A 24,129-nucleotide genomic window follows, 5' to 3' on the forward strand; every position below is an offset into this window, starting at 1 on the left:
AGCTTGAGAGGGGGACTGTGAATGGACACAGGAGCCAGCACCCTTGGGGTCTGACATCGCCCTCCTCCACCCTTCAGCACCCGGCCTGGCAGTTTAGCACTCGGTCTTTTTCCCTGGGATGTGGAGTCTTTGGCAACATGTCCTGAAGGGACTGGCCTGTGCTTCAGGACCCCACTTGGCATTTCTTGTCTGTTGCCTTCAGACTATCTCAGATAGACCTGTGTCCCTGACTAGGCCAGTAGCACCTGCCTCTAGAAAAAGGAAGCTCCTGCCCAACCTGGCTTGTGGACCCTGTGGGAGCCCCAGGCCCAACAACCTGCGTGGACAGCAAAGCTCCCTGACAGAAGGACAGACACAAGGACTCTTGTTTGTCCCAGGGCTCCAGTGGACATCTGCTGAGGACACAGAGAGGTGAGAGTCACCACGTGAATGGGCAGAGTGTGGACAGGCAGACATGCCCAAGATGTATGATTAGGGAGACACAGACAGACCCAGGGAGGCCAACGGGCCCCAGGGAGAACGGGACAGCCATGGGGATGGGGACTGAGCAAGGCGGGCGCTGAGGTGCTCCTCAAGCCTCTCCCAGTTCCCAACCACTGACGCAACTGTTTCTACCAGGGTCAGAAATGGCTATCGAGCCAGCAAAGATCCAGCATTTTCACAAATAAAAGCTATTTGTGTGGAAAGATTTTTCTGAAATTTTATCTTACAAAAGCACGGGAACTACAGTTTTTTAGAGGCCATGTTTTCAGGGAAAGAAAGATCCACGGAGGTTTTTATTTTTTCAAAAACAAATTCAAGGGTTGATCTGCTATTGAGTCTGTGTAGTGTGACTGTGGACAGCCCTCTCATCCCAACTGGAATCCCCAGAGGAGGGAAAGGGGAGAAAGCCTAGTGCCCTTGAACCTGGCTGCTCCCCCAGCCACACACCCCTGACTTGCATGTCCTTAGACCAGGGACACCATGTGGGAGCGGGGCGGGTTCCTCCTTCCCTTTGGAGGAGTCACAAAGTTAAGGCTCTAGAGTGGCTCAAAGCAGCAGGCCGCCGAGGTGGCTCATGGGGGCTGGGGCTGGGGGAGGGCTGGGGAAGCCATGGGGAGTGTTTTGCTCCAGCAAGTCCTGCCTGGAGAAGTCTGGCACCTAAACAGCGGGCCTGAGTGCAGACTCGCCCCTACATTCCACCCCAGCCCCCACCCCTGCCTCCTTCATGGGTTCAGCTCTCCTGAGCCCACAGCTAGGCCCCGTCCACTCAAGATCTTCAGCCGTCTCTGAGGAGCAATCCCCCTGAGGCCCAGAACTCAGGTTTGTCCTTAGATATGACGCAGTCCTCAGAGCTGAAAGCATCTCACTGCTTCCACAAACACGGTGGCAGAAGGAACCTGACCTCGCCGGGGGCGTGTGGGGTCTGACCCGGTCTTTCTGATGCCTCAACTCTCTGGCCCTTATGACACTGACATGAGTATCTGGTTCCTGAGGTCACAGGGCACCAGAGAAAGAGCTGGGCTCAGCTTCTCTGCACTGCCCTTTCTGACAGGAAGCTCTGCCTCCCCGTACTGTGCATGGACACAAACACACACACACAAGCAAGCACACATGCATGCTACTGAAAACAGGAGAGAACGTTTCTTAATGCTGGGATATCATGCGTCACGTGGAAACAGTACCCGGCAAGACAGAAGGCAATGTAGTTTCTACCATGTTATCATTTTATGTTATGCTTTGGCAACCTGGGCAATGCAGGCAGGATCAGAAGCTTGTGCCAGATTCTCTGCTATCGATTATTTCCTGGCAGTGCAGTGGCAGGAAGCAGAGCTATACAGTGCAAAGGCAGCTGCAGGGGCCCTCTGCAGAGTCAGAACCTCCAGGAGTCAGGAGTTAAAGCCCAGAGACAGGAGCTATCATGGGCTCGGAGCTGGGCAGATGCCCTGAAAGGCATCATTCCATTTCTTCTTCACAGCAGCCCTGCTGAGCATTATTCTCATTCTCAGATGAGGAAACAGGCTTAGAGAGATTAAGCCACTTGCCCAAGTTCAGTTGCTGGTAGAAATGAGTCTTTTTGTGTTTGTTTGAAGCAGAGTCTTGCTCTGCTGCCCAGGCTAGAGTGCAGTGTCAAAATCATAGCTCACTGGAGCCTTGAACTCCTGGGTTCAAGTGATTCTCCCACCTCAGCCTCCTGAGTAGCTGGGACTACAGTGCACACCACCACGCTCAACTAATTTTTCTTTTTTTTGTAGCAATGAGAGTCTCACTATGTTGCCTAGACTGGTCTTGAACTTCTGGGCTTAAGTAATCCTCCCCCTTTGGCCTCCCAAAATGCTGGGATTACAGGCGTGAGCCACCGCGCCCGGCCCATTTACTGCTATAGCTCCTCAGAGCCCAGAAGTAAGTGTTCAATATGAATGTTTGCTGAATGAATGAGCAAATGTTCCTATCACCTTCATCCTAAAACAAACACCACCACCTTTTATTTGTTCCCTTAGCTTTCTGCTCTCCAAATAATCTGCTTTACTGTTCTCCTCTCACCCCTCCCATTCCTGTCTCCTTTTTCTCACCTGCTATTCACTCCTTAACCAGTTAAACCTGGGCTTGGCTTCCAACACTGAGACAGTGCAGCCTGACAGGATGAATCCCAGCATCAAAGAAAAGGAGATGGTAATCTGTATGTTACTTCCCTCTTTTACCATGGTTGACTTACTCAACAAAACTGAGCCTCCACTTCTTTTTTTTTTTTTTTTTTTTGAGATGGAGTCTCCACTCTGTTGCCCAGGCTGGAGTATAGTGGCGCGGTTTCGGCTCACCACAACCTCCGCCTCCCAGGTTCAAGCGATTCTCCTGCCTCAGCCTCCAGAGTAGCTGGGATTACAGGCACCCGCCACCATGCCTGGCTAATTTTTTGTACTTTTAGTAGAGACAGGGTTTCACCATGTTGGCCAGGCTGGTCTTGAACTCCTGACCTCAGGTGATCTGCCTGTCTCGGCCTCCCAAAGTGCTGGGATTACAGGCATGAGCCACCGTGCCCAGTTTCTTTTTTTTTTTTTTTTTTTGAACAAATGTATACACTATTACATAAACCTCAGGATGGCTATAAGAGAAGACGTGACCAAGTACCAGACCAAGGAAACCCTTAGTGACCAGTCAATTAATGCTGACAACTCCTTTTCAAAATTCTGTCTTGGGCTGGGTGCAGCGTAAGTGTGTGAGCCTTTGGGAGGTCAAGGCAGATGGATCATACGAGATCAGGAGTTTGAGACCAGCCTGGCCAATATGGTGAAACCCCGTCTCTACCAAAAATATAAAAATTAGCTGGGCACAATGGCAGGAGTTTGTCATCCCAGCTACTCAGGAGGCTGAGGCAGAAGAATCGCTTGAACCAGGAAGGCAGAGGTTGTAGTGAGCTGAGATAACACCACTGCACTCCAGCCTGGGCAATGGAGCCAGACCCTGTCTCAAAATAAAAAAAAAAACCTGTCTTCCCCTGGACTGCATGACATCGCCCTCCTGGTTCTTCTGCAGCATCTCTGACCATTCATTTTCTGTCTTTTCCTTCACGTCTTTCTCCTCTGATGCTCCTTAGCCATCGTGGGCTTCTCAGGGCCACGTGATCCCACTCACTATCACCACCTATCCACTACTATAGACTCTTATTAACCCAGAGCTCTCTGCGGAGCTCCAGAGCCCCAGATCCAACTGCCTATCTCAGTGTTCAGGCAGTTAAAACATCATACATCCAAAATACATCACCTCTGCACACCTGCCTCCTGCATTTTCAATAAGTTACATCAGTGTTACTGAGCAAAACAGCTTGCTGCCTGATGCACACAGAGCCAATACTACGGCATCAGATTTTTGAGAGAAGAAAAGCCTTATTACAAATCAACCAACAAGCCAGGCATGGTGGCTCACGCCTGTAATCCCAGAACTTTGAAAGGCCAAAGCGGGCGGATCACTTGAGCCCAGGAGTTTGAGACCAGCCTGGCCAACATGGTGAAACCCTGTCTCTACTAAGATACAAAAATTAGCCGGGCGTGGTGGCACACGCCTGTAATACTAGCTACCCGGGAGGCTGAGGCAAGTGAATTACTTGAACCTGGGAGGTGGAGGTTGCAGCGAGCTGAGATCATGCCACTGCACTCTGGCTTGGGCAACAGAGCAAGACTCCGTCTCAAATAAAAAACCAACCAACAAACAAAATCAACCAACAAGGAGAGAGGAGTCCAGCTTGAATCTGTCCTTCCTGTGTTGGTCTTAAGGTAGCACTGATATCATATAAGGTTTAGACGGTGGGTTCTGGGATTAGCAGGTGATTGGTGGAAGGAAAGGGAGGTCTGGAACGTCTCCAGGGATGCACACTTGTCTCCCCTTGGGTCACATGTGCAAATTCGGGGGGAAGTTAGTATGAAATGTGGTGGAAATTCAGGCTGTGACATCAGTAAGCATGTTCTACGCAAACTCTAGTCAGCCAACTGATTTCAGCCAATTTTGTTATATTACAAGTGGAGAGAGTTTCAGCAAGCTGTTTCTTTTCTTTTTTGAGACAGTTTCACTCTGTCACCCAGGCTGGAGTGCAGTGGCGTGATCTGTTCACTGCAACCTCCGCCTGCTGGGTTCAAACAATTCTCCTACCTCAGCCTCCCAAGTAGTTGGGAATACAGGCATAAGCCACCACACCCGGCTAATTTTTGTACTTTCAGTAGAGACAGGTTTCACCATGTCGGCCAGGCAACTCGGTCTCCCAAAGTGCTGGAATTACAGGTGTGAGCCACCGTGCCCTGCTCTATTTCTTTTCTTATCTGCCATCCTATAAGCTCAAGAATTCCTGCTGGTCACAGTTTCTTTAATCCTGTAGGGCACAGTTTCATCAGCATCTTTCCAATCTACCCAAAACCAAAGACTTGGTGTCTTCTTAGGTTCCTTTCTCCTTGATTAGCTCCAATTAACTCCACTGTCTCATCCCCGTATCTACTGAGTGTGGATTGAGCAAAGGAAGTCAAGGGCAGTCTATGGCCATACCACCCTGAATGCACCCGATCTCATCTGATCTCGGAAGCTAAGCAGGGTTGGGACTGGTTAGTACTTGGACAGGAGGAGGACAAGGGTTATGGTTTGTGGATTATCAAATGGTGAAAGTTATTTGACACTGGACAGAAAGTTGTAACACCAGATATGGATGGATGTGGCTCATTAACACATGGTGACCTGACATAGCTGCCTGCTATGTTTGAGGTGTAGGCATTTCTGTAGTCTATGGAACTCAGTTCAGCTGGGTACAGTTTTCTGTTACCTAGTGTTTGTGTGTGTGTTCTGTAGAGACAGGATCTCTCACTTTGTTGCCCAGGCTGGTCTTAAACTCCTGGCCTCAGGTGATCCTACTGCCTCAGCCTCCTGAGTAGCTGGGATTACACACACAAGCCCCCGTTCCCAGCTCTAGTGTTTCTTAAGGACAAAACTGGTGTATAAGTAATAGGAAATTCACATTATGCTGTACTTGTTCTCTAATATCACAGCCATGTTAGAACAAATTTGGGTTTTCAAAGCAAACATAACTGAACAGAGTATATATGTGTATGTATATAAATATATACAAATCCTAAATGGTCCCTGTGACATAAGAAACACACATTTGGTCTCTGCCCCAGGTTCCTGGCACAGAGCTTCTAAAATGCTAGTAACTCCCTGAGTGGTAGGGGTGAGGGGAATATCTTTTGTTATACATAATAAGCACTTTTCAAACAGATCTGAGTTTATGCTAATGATGTGACTCGCAGAGGATGGGGGCTGGTTGCCAGAGAAACCAACCATGCGATTAGAAGGTTGAAACTTTCAGCCTTATCTCCCTACCGGGAGGGGACAGGGGCTGAAGACTGAGCTCATCATCAATGATTTCATCAATTGTGCCCATGAAATGGAGCCTCCACTTCCAAACAAAGGGGTTCAGAGAGCTTCTAGGTTGGTGAACACATCCATGTGCCAGGACGTCTACCCCACTCCACGGGGACAGAAACTCCTGTGTATGGGACCCTTTTAGACTTCATCCTATATACCTCTTCATCTGGCTGTTCATTCTATAATAAACCAATAAATGTTAAGTAAAGTGTTTCTCTGTGTTCTATGCATTATAGGAAATTATCAAATCTGAGGAGGGTTTTGTGGGAATCCCCTATTTGCAGCCAAGTTGGAGAGAAGTATGTATCACCTGGAGACCCACTACTTGCACATTTGATGCACTTGTAGTCCCAGCCACTTCGGGGGCTAAGGTGGGAGGACTGCTTGAGGCCAGGAGGTTGAGGCTGCAGTGAGCTGTGATAGTGCCACTCACTCCAGCCTGGGCGACAGAGTAAGCCCCTGTCTCAAAAATAAAAATACCCACTACTGGTATCAGAAGTGGGGACCAGCCTGTTGGACTGAGCCCATAACCTACTGGGTCTGCACTCACTCTGGGTAGTGTCAGAATTGAATGAAATTGTAGGTACCCAGTTCAAGTCCACAGAGAACTGAAGAATCACTTGTTGTGGAAAACCCGCACATTTGATGTCAGAAGTGTTCTGTGGTTATAGAAAAAAAAAGTTTCTCCTTTTAGTCTCATATATATTAAAGGAATTAAATAAATATTTTAAAATATACCCACAAAGAAAACACCAGACCCAAATAATTTTTCCAAGTTCTAGCAAACTTTCAATCAAGGATCATTCCTACCTCACACAAACTCCACCACAGAGCAGACAAAGAAGGCACACTCTGCTACTCATTCTATCAAGCCAGAGTAAGCTTCTTACCAAAACCAGCCAAGCACATTAAAAAGGAAAGAGGCCAGGTGTGATGACTCAAGCCTGTAATCCTGAGACTTTAGGAGGCCAAGGTGGGAGGGTCACTTGAGCCCAGGAGTTCAAGAAAAGCCTGGGCAACAAAGGGAGACTCCATCTCTACCAAAAAAGTTTTTAAAAATTAGCTGGGTGTGGTGGCATGCACCTGTAGTCCCAGCTACTTGGGGGGCTAAGGTGGGAGGACTGCTTGAGGCCAGGAGGTTGAGGCTGCAGTGAGCTGTGATAGTGCCACTCACTCCAGCCTGGGCAACAGAGCAAGCCCCTTGTCTCAAAAATAGAAAAAGGATTTACAGGCTAATCTTACCCATTAACAGAGAAAGGAAGAATCTTAAACAAAATAATAGCAAAATGAGTCTAGCAATATATAAAAAAATAAATATACCAGGAACATACTGGGTTTATTCCAAGAATGCAAGTTTAACATTAAAAAAACCTATCAGCCAGGCGTGGTGGCTCATGCCTGTAATCCCAGCACTTTGGGAGGCGAAGGCGGGTGGATCATGAGGTCAGGAGTTCAAGACCAGCCTGGCCAAGATGGTGAAACCCTGTCTGTACTAAAACTACAAAAATTAGCCAGGCATGGTGGCAGGTGTCTGTAATCCCAGCTACTTAGGAGGCTGAGGCAGGAGAATTGCTTGAACCCGGATGGCAGAGGTTGCAGTGAGCCAAGATCACGCCACTGCACTCCAGCCTGGGTGACAGAGAGAGACTCTGTCTCAAAAAAAGAACACAGAAAATCTATCAAATGAAATTTACCACACAGACCAATGCAGAGCATGAACTCTGGAGCTCTGTGGAGGGGCCCCTCAATTATCCAGCAGAGGCTGGGCTCAGTGGCTCATCCCTGTAATCCCAGCACTTGGGAGGCTGAGGTGGGCAGATCACTTGAGATCAGGAGTTTGAGACTAGCCTGGCAAAAACTAGATGGGTGTGGTTGGGGGGGCACCTGTAATCCGAGCTACTCAGGAGGCTGAGACAGGAGAATGGTTTGAACCTGGGAGATGGAGGTTGCAGTGGGCCAAGATTGTGCCAATGCACTCCAGCCTGGGTGACAGAGCAAGACTCCATCTCAAAAAACAACAACAACCGAAACCCCCCAAACAAATAAAATTATCCAGCAGAATAATGATTACAGACATAAATGTGAAGACAAAACTTCCATAAAAGAGAAGATAGGTAAATGTGTGTCCTCCTTAAAATTACAATGCTTGTCCAACACACGAGGTATAAAGAAAGAGGAGGCCAGCAGGAGTTCGAGACTACCCTGGCCCACATGATGAAACCCTGTCTCTACTAAAAACACAAAAATTAGCCAGGCAAGGTGGCGCATGCCTGTAGTCCCAACTACTCAGGAGGCTGAGGCAGGAGAATTTCTTGAACCTGTGAGGTAGAGGTTGCAGTGAGCAGTGATCGTGCCACCGCACTACAGCCTGCGAGACAGAGCGAGACTAGGTCTCAAAAAAAAAAAAAAAAACGGAGGAAAGGCCAGGTGTTGTGGCTCAGGCCTGTAATCCAAGCACTTTGAAAGGCTAAGGCAGGAGGACAGCTTGAGTCTGGGAGTTCAAGACCAGCCTCAGCAACACAGTGAGACCCTGCTCTCTACAAAAAAAAAAGGAGAGAGAGAGAGAGAGAGAGAGAAGGCAAAGATAGGTCCACAAAGTGGATGAAGACACTAGCAACATCTAGATATATAAAGAATCCTAACAACTCAACATGAAAATTGAGCCAATGATATAATCAAGAATTTTGCAAAAGAAAACTTGAACAGCCCATAAACATCTGTGAAATGATGCTCAAACTCACTGCCGGTCTGTAAGTAAAACTAAGGGGCCGGGCGCGGTGGCTCACATCTGTAATCCCAGCACGTTGGGAGGCCGAGGCATGTGGATCGTTTGAGGTCAAGAGTTCGAGACAAGCCTAGCCAATATGGTGAAACCCCATCTCTACTAAAAATACAAAAATTAGCTAGGTGTGGTGGTGGGCACCTGTAATCCCAGCTCAGGAGGCTGACAGGAGAATTCTTGAACCCGGGAGGCAGAGGTTGCAGTGAGCTGAGATTGTGCCATTGCAGTCCAGCCTGGGCAACAGAGCAAGACTCTGACTCAAAAAAAACAAAAAAAAAAACAAACAAAAACAAAATAAAAATAAAATAAAATAAGGGTGACAGTGAGACAGCATTTAAAACTCCTAGACAGTCCCAAGTTGAGAATGTAGAATAGAAGCTCTGATACATTGCTGTTGGGAGTGAAAGTGATATAACCATCTTGGAAAATAACTTGGTATTATCTCATCAAGGTGAACTTATACCTCGTGATCCAGCAATTCCATTTCTAGGTAAAAGACCCTAATGAGACTTTTCAAACACTTGGATCAGGAGGCATTTATGAGAATACTCAAAGCAGTATTGTTTATAACTTCAAAAATAAATCCAAGGAACAATCCAAATGTCCATGGCAGGAAAATGGATAAATTGTGGCAATTCAAAACAGTGAAAATAATATAACATGCACACAACAAGGATGAATCTTAGCACCAACGCTGAGAGAATAAAAAGTAAGTCACCGAAGACTATATATAATATATACCATTTGTATAAAGCTCAAAACAAGCAAAAATAAAAATCACATTGTTTCAGCCAATGTGTATATGTGGTTGTAAAACTCCTTTTGTAAAGAAAGAAAAGGAATGAAGAACTGATAATTACAACAATCAGGATAGTTACGTCTGAGGCAAAGCTATGGAGATAGGAACAAGGACAGCAGCTTGAGTGGTTTCTGGTCATGTTCTGGTTCTTCAGTTAGGCCATGGGTGGTTCATTTTATTTATTTTTTTATTTATATATATATATATTTTTTTTTCTTTTTTTTTTTTTTTTTTTTCTCTCTCGCTCTGTCGCCCAAGCTGGAGTGCAGTGGCACAATCTCGGCTCACTGCAACCTCTGCCTCCCGGGTTCACGTGATTCTCCTGCCTCAGCCTCCCAAGTAGCTGGGATTACAGAGGCCTGCCACCACGCCTGGCTAATTTTTTGTATTTTCAGTAGAGACAGGGTTTCATCATGTTAGCCCAGGATGGTCTCAATCTCCTGACCTCATGATCCACCCGCCTCGGCCTCCAAAAGTGTTGGTATTATAGTCGTGAGCCACTGCGCCTGGACTCATGTTATTATTTAAGCCTTCCTATACCTTATGTTACACATATATGTAATACGTATCACATAATACCCATTCAGAATTTAGAAAAACTTGAATGCAAAATGGGATTTGTAAAAATATCTTTATGATAAATATTTTCAGTAGAACATTAAACAATACTTTGAGGAATTTAGCTCTTCTCTCCCTGCCTCCAAAGCCAGCAAATACGGGATCATTTTCTATTGTTCCAGTGACTGCAATAATAGCAGAGGCCAAGGAAACATCTCTTGTATGAGAGTTGTCATGGAATCAGATTTGTTGTAAAGAATCATTTATATTCTGGACTGTCCACCCGAAGAAGGAATACAGATAACATATGCATATATAACTTCAAGATTATTGCCGGTTCCTCTATAGCAGCAATAATCACAAAGAAAATACTACCAAAACATCCAAAACAGCCACAATAACCATTAGTGATTTTATTGAAGACTTATTCACAGTATTTTGACCTGAGAAATGGTGACTGTAACATACCCTTTTAGGCGCCTACATTATCTTAGTTAACAGTCCTGTAGTCCCCTCTTAGGCTTCAAGATAATTGTGATTTCATCACACCCCAGATACTTCCAAGCAGAGACCTCAGACTGTTCTCAGTCACCGCTCTCCCACAGCTGATTACAGACATCGCCTCTGCTTCCATTACCCCAGCAGCTGTCTAGTGCACTTGAACCACAAAATGGGCCCTCACTTCTTTCCTAACCCAGCTCCATCTTGGTAAACTGTAACAGACAGACAGGAGTCCCCAAGGGCACAAAACAGTTTCTTTCCAGATGATTTTAAAGGAAGGGGGAAAAAGGAAGCGTATATGCTAATGGAGCTTCTACAGATGAAACAATTTATCTGCAGACGCCTAGCCATACACTGATCAATTTGTTATGCTGCCCTGACTGAAATCTGTGATTCCATCTGAAGGCAGTCAGAAGTAGTGTGTCCATCTGAAGGGGGTCAGGGCTCTTACCTGACTAAGCTGATACTTTAGCCCATAAATGAAACAAAATGGCACTTTTTAGAACTACCTCAGATTCACTTAAATTTCCAACATCCTGAAATACTTTCTCTCCCAGATTCTCTGCTGGTCTCTAAGATTTGAAAGGAGAGAAAATAAAAATACCAAATTAAAGTGACAAGTTAACTAAGGGAGCTGACTACTGGGAGAAAAACAGGAAACTTGTATGATCCCAAAACTAGATTTAAAAAAAAAAAAAAAAGGTATTTCAGGGACACTCATGAGTAGCCACAGCACAGGATCCTGCAGTAGGACTTCCCTGGGCTCGACAGTGTGCTAGCAGCACTGGCACAATCTCAGTGGAGCCCAGAGGGGACAAATTCCCTTGAAATTTCATTCAAAATTTTCCCAGGGTCAGTTTTTAAGAGTACCTGGACCTTTGTCAGCCAGAATTTGTTAAGGAAGCAAGAGTGTTAGGTTTAAATTCTGGGAGGTCCAGGCAACATCAGAGCCACTTCCTGTTCCTGGGAGCGGAAGCCAGTGGGTTTCTGGTCCTCCTTTGAGCTCTGCTAATTCTTGCTGGTTTGAGGTTAATATGCTAGAGCACATGCCCCCCAGCTGACTCCTCACCCTCCTCTTGAAGCCCGGAAAAAGACCTATAACAATGCCGAGGTATCTTTGAAGTGTGCCTAAGACAGCTTCAACGCAGCTTTGGACAAGGGACACAAAGTCTCAGAGAAATCATAAAACAATCCATATAGCACCATAATATTGTTTTGTTCTGGGAATTCTGCCCTTAGTCAAAACCACACAGTCATGAATACATAAACACCACTTTCGGAGCCATCTAATAAAGACTGAGCTCTGCTACACAGCAGCAAGCCTCAGCCCAGGGGAAACGGGGGGAAACCAGGAGAGCCAACCATAGCAAGTGCTTCGCCTGAGTGCAGTGCGAGTCTCATTGGTGAGTGTCCACAGTGGCAGGCAGGCCTTGTTTGTAAAGGTCTCATCTGAAGAACTACACAGCAAGGACACTGCAGATATCAGGCCATGCCATCTACATGGTTAGAACAGCCAGTGGTATCTAAACTGGGGGCAGCAAGGCCTGTAAAGACTTTAAGAGAAGAAACAGAATCTGGACTGCGGGAAAAAGAGTCTCTGAAGACATCTGACCTGGACAGGCTGCCATCTCTTATGATTATTTCCTGTGTGGCTGTGAAGGTTAACGGGATAAAGCCCTCATTATCAGCAGTGAGAAGAACCCAGTGAGAATCTGCAAATAAAAATAAATACATAGGCAATTTAGTATATATTATTCTTATGATGAAACATACGACTACAGGCCGGGCGCGGTGGCTCAAGCCTGTAATCCCAGCGTTTTGGGAGGCCAAGACGGGTGGATCATGAGGTCAGGAGATCGAGATCATCCTGGCTAACACGGTGAAACCCTCTCTCTACTAAAAAATACAAAAAACTAGCTGGGCGAGGTGGCGGGCGCCTGTAGTCCCAGCTACTCGGGAGGCTGAGGCAGGAGAATAGCGTAAACCTGGGAGGCGGAGCTTGCAGTGAGCTGAGATTCGGCCACTGCACTCCAGCCTGGGCGACAGAGCAAGACTCCGTCTCAAAAAAAAAAAAAAAGGAAAAAAAAAAAGAAACATATGACTACAAATTTTTTTTTCTGAGTGAAGGAATACAGTAGTTGATAATATTCAACTCAATCCTTATCAGATTTTACAGAGAATGGGGTATTAGGAAGACTGGGCATTACTTAGGGTCAGGTAGGGGAAAAAGGGGAAAAAAATGAAACGATACTTGATGTTCAATGTGGTGGCTACTGTTACAAGAATGAGGCATAAGAAAACAACCATGCACCACATCTGATGAATCTGGCATGACTCAGTCCCTTGCCACTTAGGAGTATCCTTTGAACATCCATGTTTACTCCATGTTAGAATGGCAACTCTTCAAAGAAATATTCTGCAGGCTGGGTGTGGTGGCTTACGCCTAGAATCCACCACTTTGGGAGGCCAAGGTGGGCAGATCTTGAGGTCAGGAGATCAAGACCATCCTGGCTAACATGGTGAAACCCCACCTCTACCCAAAATACAAAAAATTAGCAGGGCGTGATGGCACGTGCCTGTAGTCCCAGCTACTCGGGAGACTGAGGCAGGAGAACCACTTGAAACCAGGAGGCAGAGGTTGCAGTGAGCCAAGACCGTGCCACTGCACTCCAGCCTGGGTGACAGAGCGAGACTCGGTCTCAAAAAAAAAAAAAGAAAGAAATATTCTGCAATGCTGCTATGATCATTACACTTTAGTGCAATATAAATAAATATTGAGGCTTTCTGTTACTTTCTTGCAGTTGTTATACACTGCTTTGTAACTCTTTTCTAATTTTTTCAGATGTACATTTAACTTTTCCAGCTAGGCTGTAAGTTCCCTAAGGACAGGGTGTATATTTTCCATATGTTTTGGCACCTATACTAGGCCTGGGTATATAGTAGGCAATTAATAATACTTAAGGCTGGGTGTGGTGGCTTATGCCTGTAATCATAGCACTTTGGGAGGCCAAAGTGGGAGGATTACTTGAGGTCAGGAGTTCAAGACCAGCCTGGGCAACAGAGTGAGATCCCATTATCTCCAAAATTTTTTTTTTTTAATTTGGCTGAGGCTGGGTGCGGTGGCTCACGTCTGTAATCCCAGCATTTTGGGAGGCCAAGGCGGGCAGATTGCCTTAGCTCAGGAGTTAGAGACCAGCCTGGGCAACACAGTGAAACCCCGTCTCTACTAAAATACAAAAAATTAGCCAGGTGTGACGGCGTGTGCCTGTAGTCCCAGCTACTCAGGAAGCTAAGACAGGAGAACTGCTTGAACCCGGGAGGCGGAGGTCGCAGTGAGCCAGGATTGCGCCACTGCACTCCAGCCTGGGTGACAGAGCAAGACTCCATCTCCAAAAAAAAGTAAAAAACAAAAAAAAAACTTGGCTGGGCATGGTGGTGAACACCTATAGTTCTCGCTAGGTAGGAGTCTGAGATAGGAGGATTGCTTGAGATCAGGATTTCGAGGCTGCAGTGAGCTATGATCACACCATGGCACTCTGGCCTGGGCAACAGAGGAAGACCCTGTCTCAATAATAATAATAATAATAATAATAAATTACTTGTTAACTATCTAGAATTACTGAATGGTTGGTACCCCTCATTTTCATTACTGGCGTAGTTAAAATAGATGGTGGGGGAGGCAAGGATGTTAGGTAGGGTCAATTTCTGAACATGACCTACCATGCAGCATTTCAATGAGAGAAAGGCCAAAAGTCTGCTGAACTGTACTGAGCCTTAGTTTACCATCACAGAGAAGCACCGCTCTTTTTTCAACAACAGGACCTAGATAATAAGGTTTCTGCAAATAAAAAATAAAAGTTGTTAAACTGATTGCAGAAGTAATGGAGTTAACATTTCTTGAGAAAGGAATGTGTAAATACTTTTCAAAAAAAAACTTATCTATTACCACTAATCAACTGGACTTCAGGTTTAAGGAGCTCTTTGCTACATTATTTAATACAACTAAAAAATCCAAACAAAATAGCCTTAATTTATTTTTCCTTTTGTTCTACTCTTTCCTCAGGGTTCTTCATCATTAGGAACTGGCTCTCCTAGAATACAACTAATAACACTAAAAGGATGATGGACAGCAGCCTGAGAGACACAATCTGACGGTGAGAACAGCTGCTTGGCTGTTTCAGATACAGCTTAGACACTTCATGGTTTACTAGGAAAAAAAATGCTGAGTGTCCTAAGTGGTAGAGTAGCAGAGGATTTACATAAAATAAACAAACTGTGGTCAAAATTCACACAGCTTAGAAAAAGCACTAATAAAAATAAATGATTTGTAAATTGTAAAGTCATTAAACATTGGCTGGGCACAGTGACTCACCCCTTAGTCCCAAAAGTTTGGGAGGCTAAGATGGACAGATGATTTGAGCCCAGAAGTTCAAGACCAGTCAGGGCAACATGGCAAAACCATGTCTTTACAAAAATAAAAAGTTAGCCAGGCGTGGTGACACACGCTTGTAGTCCCAGCTACTCAGGAGGCTGAGGTAGGAGACTCACCAGAACCCAGGAGGCAGAGGTTGCAGTGAGCTGAGAAGGCGCCACTGTACTCCAGGCTGGGTGACAGAGACAGACTCCATCTCAATAAATAAATAATAAATAAATAAATAAACAAATAAATAAACAAATAAATAAATAAATATAAAGGACAGTTGTATAAGTTATATGTCTAATTTATTTTGTTGTTAAGCACTTTGGGAGACCAAAGTATATGGATTGCTTGAGCCCAGGTGTTGGAGAGCAGCCTGGGCAACATGGCAAGACCCCATCTTGTAAAAAGAAAATAAATTATACGTCATTGTGGTAGGATGAACCACTCAAAAAATATGTCCACTAATTTTTTTTTAAATTATTATTATTATACTTTAAGTTCTAGGGTACATGTGCACAACGTGCAGGTTTGTTACATATGTATACCTATGCCATGTTGGTGTGCTGCACCCCACTAATATTTTTAAATGAAGTCATAGGAATAAACTGTAAAAGTCAAAAACAACAAATCGTTTATTTCACCTCTTATGAAATGTAACTTCTGAAATTACAGGGGAAACTATTTCTTGCTTTTGATTATTTTGTTTTTTTAACTTTTATTTTTCTCATTACAAAAGGAAGACATGATCAACTTTTTAAAAGTATAATAGGGCCAGGTGTGGTGGCTCATGCCTAATCCCAGCACTTTGGGAGGCCAAAGCCGGTGGATCACTTGAGGTCAGGAGTTTGAGACCAGCCTGGCCAACATGGTGAAACCTCGTCTCTACTATAAATACAAAAATTAGCTGGGCGTAGATGTGCACACCTGTAATCCCAGCTACCTGGGTGGCTGAGGCACGAGAATCGCTTGAACCCAGGAGGCGGATGTTGCAGTGAGCCAAGATCGCGCCACTGCACTCCAGCCTGGGTGACAAAGGGAGGCTGTATCTAAAAATAAATAAAATAAAATAAAAGTATAACAGAAAAATATAATGCAGACAGTAAAGTCCCCACAATTCTATCCTCCAGAGATAACTACTGACAACAGCTTAGTTGGATTACATCATTATAAACTAAAAAACTGAGGAATTGAAAGGGCAAGAAAACTTTTTTTTTTTTTTTTTTTTTGAGACATAACCTTGCTCTGTTTCCCAGGCTGGAGTGCAGTGGCATGATTACAGCTCACTGCAGCCTCAACCTCCTCAGCTTAGGTGATCCTCACACCTCAGCCTCCCAAGCAACTGGGAATATGGGTGGGTGCCATCATGGCTAGCTAATTTTTTTATTTTTTGGAAGAGACGGGGTTTTGCCATGTTGCCCAGGCTGGTCTTGAACTCCTGGACTCAAGTCATCTACCCATCTTGGCCTCCCAAAGTTCTTGGGTTACAGGTTGAAGCCACTGTGCCTGACCAAACATGGTTGTTTTAACCTTAGTTTTTAAAAATATAAAATTTTACATTTATAAATGTTTTAAAAATGAAAGATATATTATTGTTTGCAAGTAACATAGCCTATTTAAAGAAAAATTTTAAAATAATATATTTTTAAAATAAATTTAAAGTTTTTTTATTAGATACAGAAAAAATATGGAAATATTTACATCTAACATCTAATAAAATATCTAACTATATCTGTGATTTTCTCTAAAGGTTGGATTATGGAAAATTTTTACTTTCTGTAATGGTTAAATTTTTTTCTTCAACAAGTATATATTACTTTTGTAATTAGGAAAAAAAAATACTATGCAGCTGTGGAAAAAAAGATGAAAAAAGAGCTCTGTGTGCTGATATGAAGAGCTCTTTAGGACATACTATTAAATGGAAAATGAAAAGGTGTATATATCACCTTCCCTTTTGTGTAACAAAAGGGGAAATAAAAATACATAATTAGGCCGGGCGCGGTGGCTCAAGCCTGTAATCCCAACACTTTGGGAGGCCGGGATGGGCGGATCACGAGGTCAGGAGATCGAGACCATCCTGGCTAATACGGTGAAACCCCATCTCTACTAAAAATACAAAAAATTAGCGGGGCGTGGTGGCGGGCACCTGTAGTCCCAGCTACTTGGGAGGCTGAGGCAGGAGAATGGCGTGAACCTGGGAGGCGGAGCTTACAGTGATCCGAGATTGCGCCACTGCACTCCAGCCTGGGTGACAGACAGAGCAAGACTCTGCCTCAAAAAAAAAAAAAAAAAAAAAAAAAAACCATAACTAAAGTCTCCTAGTATCCGCATAAAGAAATAAAAATAAAAATGGTTACCTAAAGGAGGAAAGGAGACCAGGCTGAAGAAACATGGGGTAGGAGTAAGAGTTCTTAGTATACAGTTTTTATTAAAATAGTTTTGCTTTTTAAACCAAATAAATGAATTACCTATTAAAAAAAGATAGAAGAAAAAAAATTCTTTAAAAAGTCATAGTAGGAAAGAAATCCAAACCAGTTATCACATTTATAAATAAAATAATTTTTTAAAAAATCAAAACTATGCTGGGTGCAGTGGCTCACACCTGTAATCCCAGCACTTTGGGAGGCTGAGGCAGGAGGACTGCTTGAGCCCAGGGCTTCCAAACCAGCCTGGGCAACATAGCAAGACCTTGTATCTATAGTTTAAAAAAAAAAAAAAAGTAAAAAAAAGTTTTTTAATAAAAAAAAAGTAAAACTTTATTACTGAAAACTTCATGTAGTTAATGTGGCAAAAATCCTCTTCAAAAAAACGTAGGGTTGGGGCCACATGCAGTGGCACACACCTGTAATCCCAGCACTTTTGGAGGCTGAGGCAAGACGATCACTTGAGCCCAGGAGGTCACGATCAGCCTAGACAACATAGCAAGATCCTGTCTCTGCTTAAAAAAAAAAAAAAAAAAAAATTAGCCAACTGTGGTGGCATGTGCCTGTGGTCTCAGCTGCTCAGGAGGCTGAAGCAGGGGGATCACTGATCAGATTGGTGACATATGAGGAAAAGGACAGCCTTATACATAGCTGGTAGGCGTGTGATGATGCATTGTTAAGTAAAAATCTTTGACAGGCAATCTGGCAATTCTATTAAAAGTAGAAACACATATACTCTTCAAATTTGCATTTCTACTTCTGGGAACAAATCCAACAGAAATAAAGGTACTAACACGAATGGATACATATAAGAGTACTACTGTAGCATTATTTGGAGTAGCTAAAAACTAAAAACAAAGTGAATGTCAATCGACAAGGGAATGGCTAAATAAAGAGCATACTCTCAGTAAGAAGTGAAGAGTGCATATCACCCCATTTTTGTAAAAACAATGACAAACCACTCCCACATACCTATACATCTATGTACACAAAGACCTGTGTTAGATCATATAAGCATGAAGAAAGTCACGAAAGGATCCATGTTAAGCTGCTGGTTACAGCAGATTAAGGGGAAGATGGGGCAAGGCCATACTTTATAAAGCAGGAAAGTGTCCATGATAAAAACATGTATAATATGATCCCATTTGTATAATGTTTGGATATGCATGCATAAAGAAATGCATCAAAACATTTTAAATGAACATAACCTTTTCCTTTTTTTTTTTTTGAGATGGAGTCTCTGTTGCCCAGGATGGAGTGCAGTGGCGCAGTCTCGGCTCACTGAAACCTCTCCCTCCCGGGCTCAAGTGATTCTCCTGCCTCAGCCTCCCAAGTAGCTGGGATTACAGGCGTCCATCATCATGCCCGGCTACTTTTTATATATTTTTTAGAGACAGGGTTTCACCACGTTGGTCAGGCTGGTCTCGAACTCCTGACCTCAGGTGATCCACTTGCCTCAGCTTCCCAAAGTGCTGGGATTACAGGCGTGAATCATGGCGCCCGGCAACATAACCTTTTTCATAAGTGGAGAAGTATCTCTATTATATAAGGAAAAGGTTGTCACAATAAATTAACATGATTAATTTTTTTTCTAAATATAAAGAATTATTGCAGACATTTATTTTTCCACACCATGTACCTGGTAAAATCATGATGTAGACTGATATGTGTGCCTATCTGGTTGGCAGGCTAAAAACCAACCAACCTGCAAAGGTGTACCAACTTGCCTATAACAACATGCCCAGCTTAGTGAAGTTCAGTTAGAGCACCATCTTCCTCATCAATACGTTTCTTGCAGTACTCATCGGCTACAGGAGCTTAATGTATAGTGGTAGTTCCTCAAAGGAGAATTTACCTGGTAAATGATGTGAACGTAAGGAAGATCTTGAGAGAGTGGATACACTGAAGAGGATTTCCTCCCATTATGCAGACAGTTTGTGAGTTCAGAAAGACAACGCTGCATTTCAACCAGGTTCCTAGATAAAATTTCCACTTCCTTAGACAGCTTGTAAGTTTCCTTTTCACTTTGTAAGCTCTTTCTTTGAGGCAAATGAGGAGGCTCCAGTGTGCTGGTGTGGTCTGGTGTGCTGCTGTGTCTGGGCAGCGATGCTGGCTGGGTAACAGGCTCAGCATCTAGGGCTATGGAGTCATCACAGATACTAGACAGAGGACTCTGGATTTCTTTAATAAGTGTTCTTCCAGGCCTTCCAGTCTGACTACTGGTATTAGCTGTCAGCAACAGCCCTTTGTTTTGGTGACAAAAATCTGGGGAAAGACTTTCAATTAACTTTTTTCTATTTGCTTTATTTAATGGAGCACTGAAAGTAGAGTAGGTAGTATGGCTTTCACTTGATGTTATTGAAGGTTCTTCTTCCAACATTACTTCTCTAACAATCAAGCTAATCGCATACTGATCAGACTTTGAAGAAGGAAGAAACGTTGTATCAGTGAGTTTTTGTTTTCCTACCAAAATTAGTAATAGCTTGTCTGTCAAGAAACATATCCCTTTTGGTCTTTCAGTGTTCTCTAATCGAATTTGCTGGATGTTTGGGACTGAAGATGGAATGAGAGAGTAGATCAAAATTATATTACAAGTGTTGGAAGCCACTGCCACTACATGTGCTTTAAGATTAAATGCTATCAGATCAGGAACCAGAATGCCTGGAATAGTGACTTTTCTTGTCATGGTAACTGCTTTCTTAAAAGTCACAAGAACCAAATGTGAAGAATCTTGGCCAGTTCCTGTCAAGTAGTCCTTTTTTCTTAGACAAATAAGAGAATCACCCTCAGACTTATGTTGACTGAAATGTATGTGAGTTAGATCCAGAGGTTCTAAATAGGAAGAAGAAACTGATACTTCAGAATCTGTTTCAGAATCAGTTGCCTCTTTATCAATAGAGGGTACTTCACCAATAACTGGTAAAGCATACAGAGTCGTGTCTTTACTGTTGGGTGGGACATTAAAGGTTTCAGATGCATTTAAGCCACAGATCTTATCCAGTGGAAGCTCAGTGGCTATAGCAACCTGTGAGTCCACAGTTGCCGTGATGGAGCAGACGTGGCTGTCCACATCAAACACCAGGCAGGAGGAGCACCTGTGAAGAGTCTTCTGAGCACTGTCCCAAATGTAAGAATGCAGGTTGCTGCCTACTGCCACCACCAGCCTCAGGCCATCCTGGGTCCAACATGCACAGTGAATGCGGTCCTGAGTGTTGATATCTGCCTTTACCTGGGAATTGTCAGAGTGCACATTAGGGAAAATGGAGACATCCTGAGCAGTCAACACAGTCAGAATAGCACATTTTGGGTGCCACACACAGCCCTGGGGAAGGATAGGTAGTGATCCTCTAATCTCACAAGTCTGAGACATCAGCCATCTGCTTGACTCCGTAGGGCTGGGACACAGCTGCCACACAGTGACACGCTTCTCCTGCTGGACCGCGAGTAGAACAGGTGTGTCATCTGCAACGGGTGGGGCCCAGGACAACCCACAGACACATTCAAATTGTCCAATGACTTTGGAGTCCCCAAACTTGACCTCTCCATTGTGAAGCTGTAAATCAGTTAGGACAACTTGATTCCCATCAGTCCAGGCAAGGCCATGGATCAGGTGCACTGCTTGATGCAATGCATTCAGTCCAGTCCTGAGTAGTTTTCCTTTTCCCAGCTCCATCCTTTTGATAAAGGTTACCTGAAATGATTAAGAAGGAGAGTTACACCACGAGAAATCTAGACAAATCTAGAATGCAGGACATTTTGTAAGACAACTGGCTTAGCCCCTTCTCAGGTTAATAATGTGGAGAGACAAAAGGATGGGGGAGTATTGTAAATTAAGAGACTACTGAGCTGTAACAGGCAAATGCAATGTATATACTTTGGATCTTGAAGAAATAAAATCTTCTACCTAATGAAGACTTTTAGAACTGGGGAAATCTGAGTATGGAATGTATATCAGAAAATATTGTAGAGTTATTAATTTTCTTAAGTCTGAACATGGTATTGTGGTTATGCAAGACAAGGTCCTTATTAAAATACACATGTTGAAGTACTTGGGGTAAAATGTCATGATGCCTACAATGTGCTTTCAAATGGTTTGACAAAAAAAACCCCAAATTTTCTATAGACATACAGAAAGAAAACAAATACAGCAAAATGTTAATAATTGTTGAGTCTAGATTGAGGCTATGTTAGTATTTATGCTACTTTCAACTTTTAAGTTAGAAAACTTTCCAATTAAAAATTTGAGAAAAGTCTCCTCCATCATCTAATTCTATTCATCCTTTTACTGCCAAATCAATGAATAACTGATATGCACATCTCTGACTTTATTAGCACTTATTTCAAATCCTTCCAAAGTGGCTTTTATCTCTCTACTGAAATGACACTCAAATATCAGTTTCTACTTTATCACATTCAACAGCACTTAATAATTTTCAGAACATTTTCACATTCCCTATTGCATTTTATCTTACAACAATCCTTTACAATAATGTAAAGTAGGTTAGGCAAGTATTATCCTCATTTTTTCACCCTGAATGTTTTTCCCCCAGGCATCTGAATCACTAAAGAAATACATGCTTAGGGCTGGGAGTGGCAGCTCACGCCTACAATCCCAGCACTTTGGGAAGCCGAGGCAGGAGGATCACCTGAGGTTGGGAGTTTGAGACCAGCCTGACCAACATGCAGAAACCCCCGTCTCTACTAAAAATACAAAATTAGCCAGGTGTGGTGGCGCGTGCCTGTACTCCCAGCTACTCAGGAGGCTGAGGCAGGAGAATCGTTTGAACATGGGAGGCAGAGGCTGCAGGGAGCTGAGATCGTGCCATTGCACTCCAGCCTGGGCAACATCAGAGAAACTCCACCTCAAAAAAAAGAAAAAAAGAAAAGAAAAAAGAGAGAAGTACATGCTTAGGCTAGGCACGGTGGCTCACGCCTGTAATCCCAGCACTTTGGGAGGCCGAGGCGGGTGGATCACCTGAGGTCAGGAGTTTGAGACCAGCCTGGCCAACATGGTGTAACCCTGTCTCTAATAGTAATACAAAAATTGGCCGGGTGTGGTGGTGCATACCTGTTATCCCAGCTACTCGTGAGGCTGAGGCAGGAGAATCACTTGAACCCAGCAGGTGGAGGCTGCATGCAGTGAGCCAAGATTGCCCCACTGCACTTCAGCCTGGGTGACAGGAGCAAAACTCTATCTCCAAAAAAAATTTAAAAACTGTTCCCTCCTACTCTGCGCTGGCCCCTCTTTAGCCCCTCCTCTCCCCCATTTCAAGGCCTTGATAACAGCATCATTAACAATTTGGTGTGAAGCCTCTGAAAATGTTAAAGAAAGACACAAAGATATATAGGATTTTACATGTTATGGCTTTTCTTTTAAACAAAAAATGGGGTGGCCACGCATGGTGGTTCATGCCTGTAGTCCCAGCACTTTGGGAGGCCGAGGCGGGCAGATCACCCGAGGTCTGGAGCTCGAGACCAGCCTGGCCAACATTGTGAAATTCCATCTCTATTAAAAATACAAAAATTAGTTGGGCTCGGTGGCAGGTGCCTGTAATCCCAGCTACTCGGGAGGCTGAGGCTGGAGAATTGCTTGAACCCGGGAGGCGGGAGGCTGCAGTGAGCTGAGATCGCACCATTGCACTCCAGCCTGGGCAACAAAAGTGAAACTCTGTCTCAAAAAAAAAAAAAAAAAAAGATACATATAGTCAGTAGACAGAATAAGGCACATTAAATTATATTTTGAAATCCTATCAATCAGTGGATACATAAATACATAATAATGGATATAAGAATAAAATGTTGCAATAATAAACACAGACTGAGAAAGACTAATTTTAGTATAAAGGCTGGGCATGGGGGCTCACACCTGTAATCCCAGCACTTTGGGAGCCTGAGGAGGGCAGATCACCTGAGGTCAGGAGATCAAGACCAATCTGATCAACATGGAGAAACCCCATCTCTACTATAAATACAAAAAATTGGCCTGGTGCGGTGGCTCATGCCTGTAATCCCAGCACTTTGGGAGGCCGAGGTGGGCAGATCACAAGGTCAGGAGATCGAGACCATCCTGGCTATTATGGTGAAACCCTATCTCTACTAAAAATAAAAAAATTAGCCGGGCATGGTGGTAGGCACCTGTAGTCCCAGCTACTAGGGAGGCTGAGGCAGGAGAATGGCGTGAACCTGGGAGGCAGAGCTTGCAGTGAGTGGAGATGGAGGCACTGCACACCAGCCTGGGTGACAGAGTGAGACTCTGTCTCAAAAAGAAAAAAAAAAAAACTAGCTGGGCATGGTAGTGCATGCCTGTAATCCAAGCTACTTGGGAGGCTGAGACAGGAGAATCACTTGAACCCGGGAGGCAGAGGTTGCAGTGAGCCGAGATCGTGCCATGGCACTCCAGCCTGGGCAACAAGAGTGAAACTCTGTCTCAAAAAAAAAAAAAAAATTTTAGTATTAAAAAAATTACTGGGCCGGGCGCAGTGGCTCAAGCCTGTAATCCCAGCACTTTGGGAGGCCGAGACGGGCGGATCACGAGGTCAGGAGATCGAGACCATCCTGGCTAACACAGTGAAACTCCGTCTCTACTAAAAAAACACAAAAAACTAGCCAGGCGAGGTGGCAGGCACCTGTAGTCCCAGCTACTCGGGAGGCTGAGGCAGGAGAATGGTGTAAACCCAGGAGGCAGAGCTTGCAGTGAGCTGAGATCCGGCCACTGCACCCCAGCCTGGGCGACAGAGCGAGACTCCATCTCAAAAAAAAAAAAAAA

The 24,129-nt window shown here is 44.1% G+C and overlaps 1 protein-coding gene across 3 annotated transcripts in view; it reads right to left on the minus strand.

Moving 5' to 3' along the window:
• Positions 1-10,413: 10,413 nt before the first annotated feature.
• WDCP (WD repeat and coiled coil containing) overlaps positions 10,414-24,129 on the minus strand; it is a 20,354-nt gene continuing 6,638 nt past the window's right edge. For 2 of the 3 annotated variants that reach the window (XM_025354590.1, XM_025354591.1), the window contains exons 2-4: positions 19,219-21,054; positions 14,244-14,361; positions 10,418-12,235 (exon numbers count right to left, since the gene is read on the minus strand). In XM_025354590.1, the coding sequence (XP_025210375.1) occupies positions 12,006-12,235; positions 14,244-14,361; positions 19,219-21,054 (2,184 nt within the window). In that variant the 3' untranslated portion in view covers positions 10,418-12,005. Of the gene's footprint in view, positions 12,236-14,243; positions 14,362-19,218; positions 21,055-24,129 lie in introns of all 3 variants that reach the window. The other variant, XM_025354592.1, reaches the window with a different exon arrangement.

Source organism: Theropithecus gelada, chromosome 13 (genome assembly GCF_003255815.1).
Source record: "Theropithecus gelada isolate Dixy chromosome 13, Tgel_1.0, whole genome shotgun sequence".
Lineage (NCBI taxonomy): Eukaryota > Metazoa > Chordata > Mammalia > Primates > Cercopithecidae > Theropithecus > Theropithecus gelada.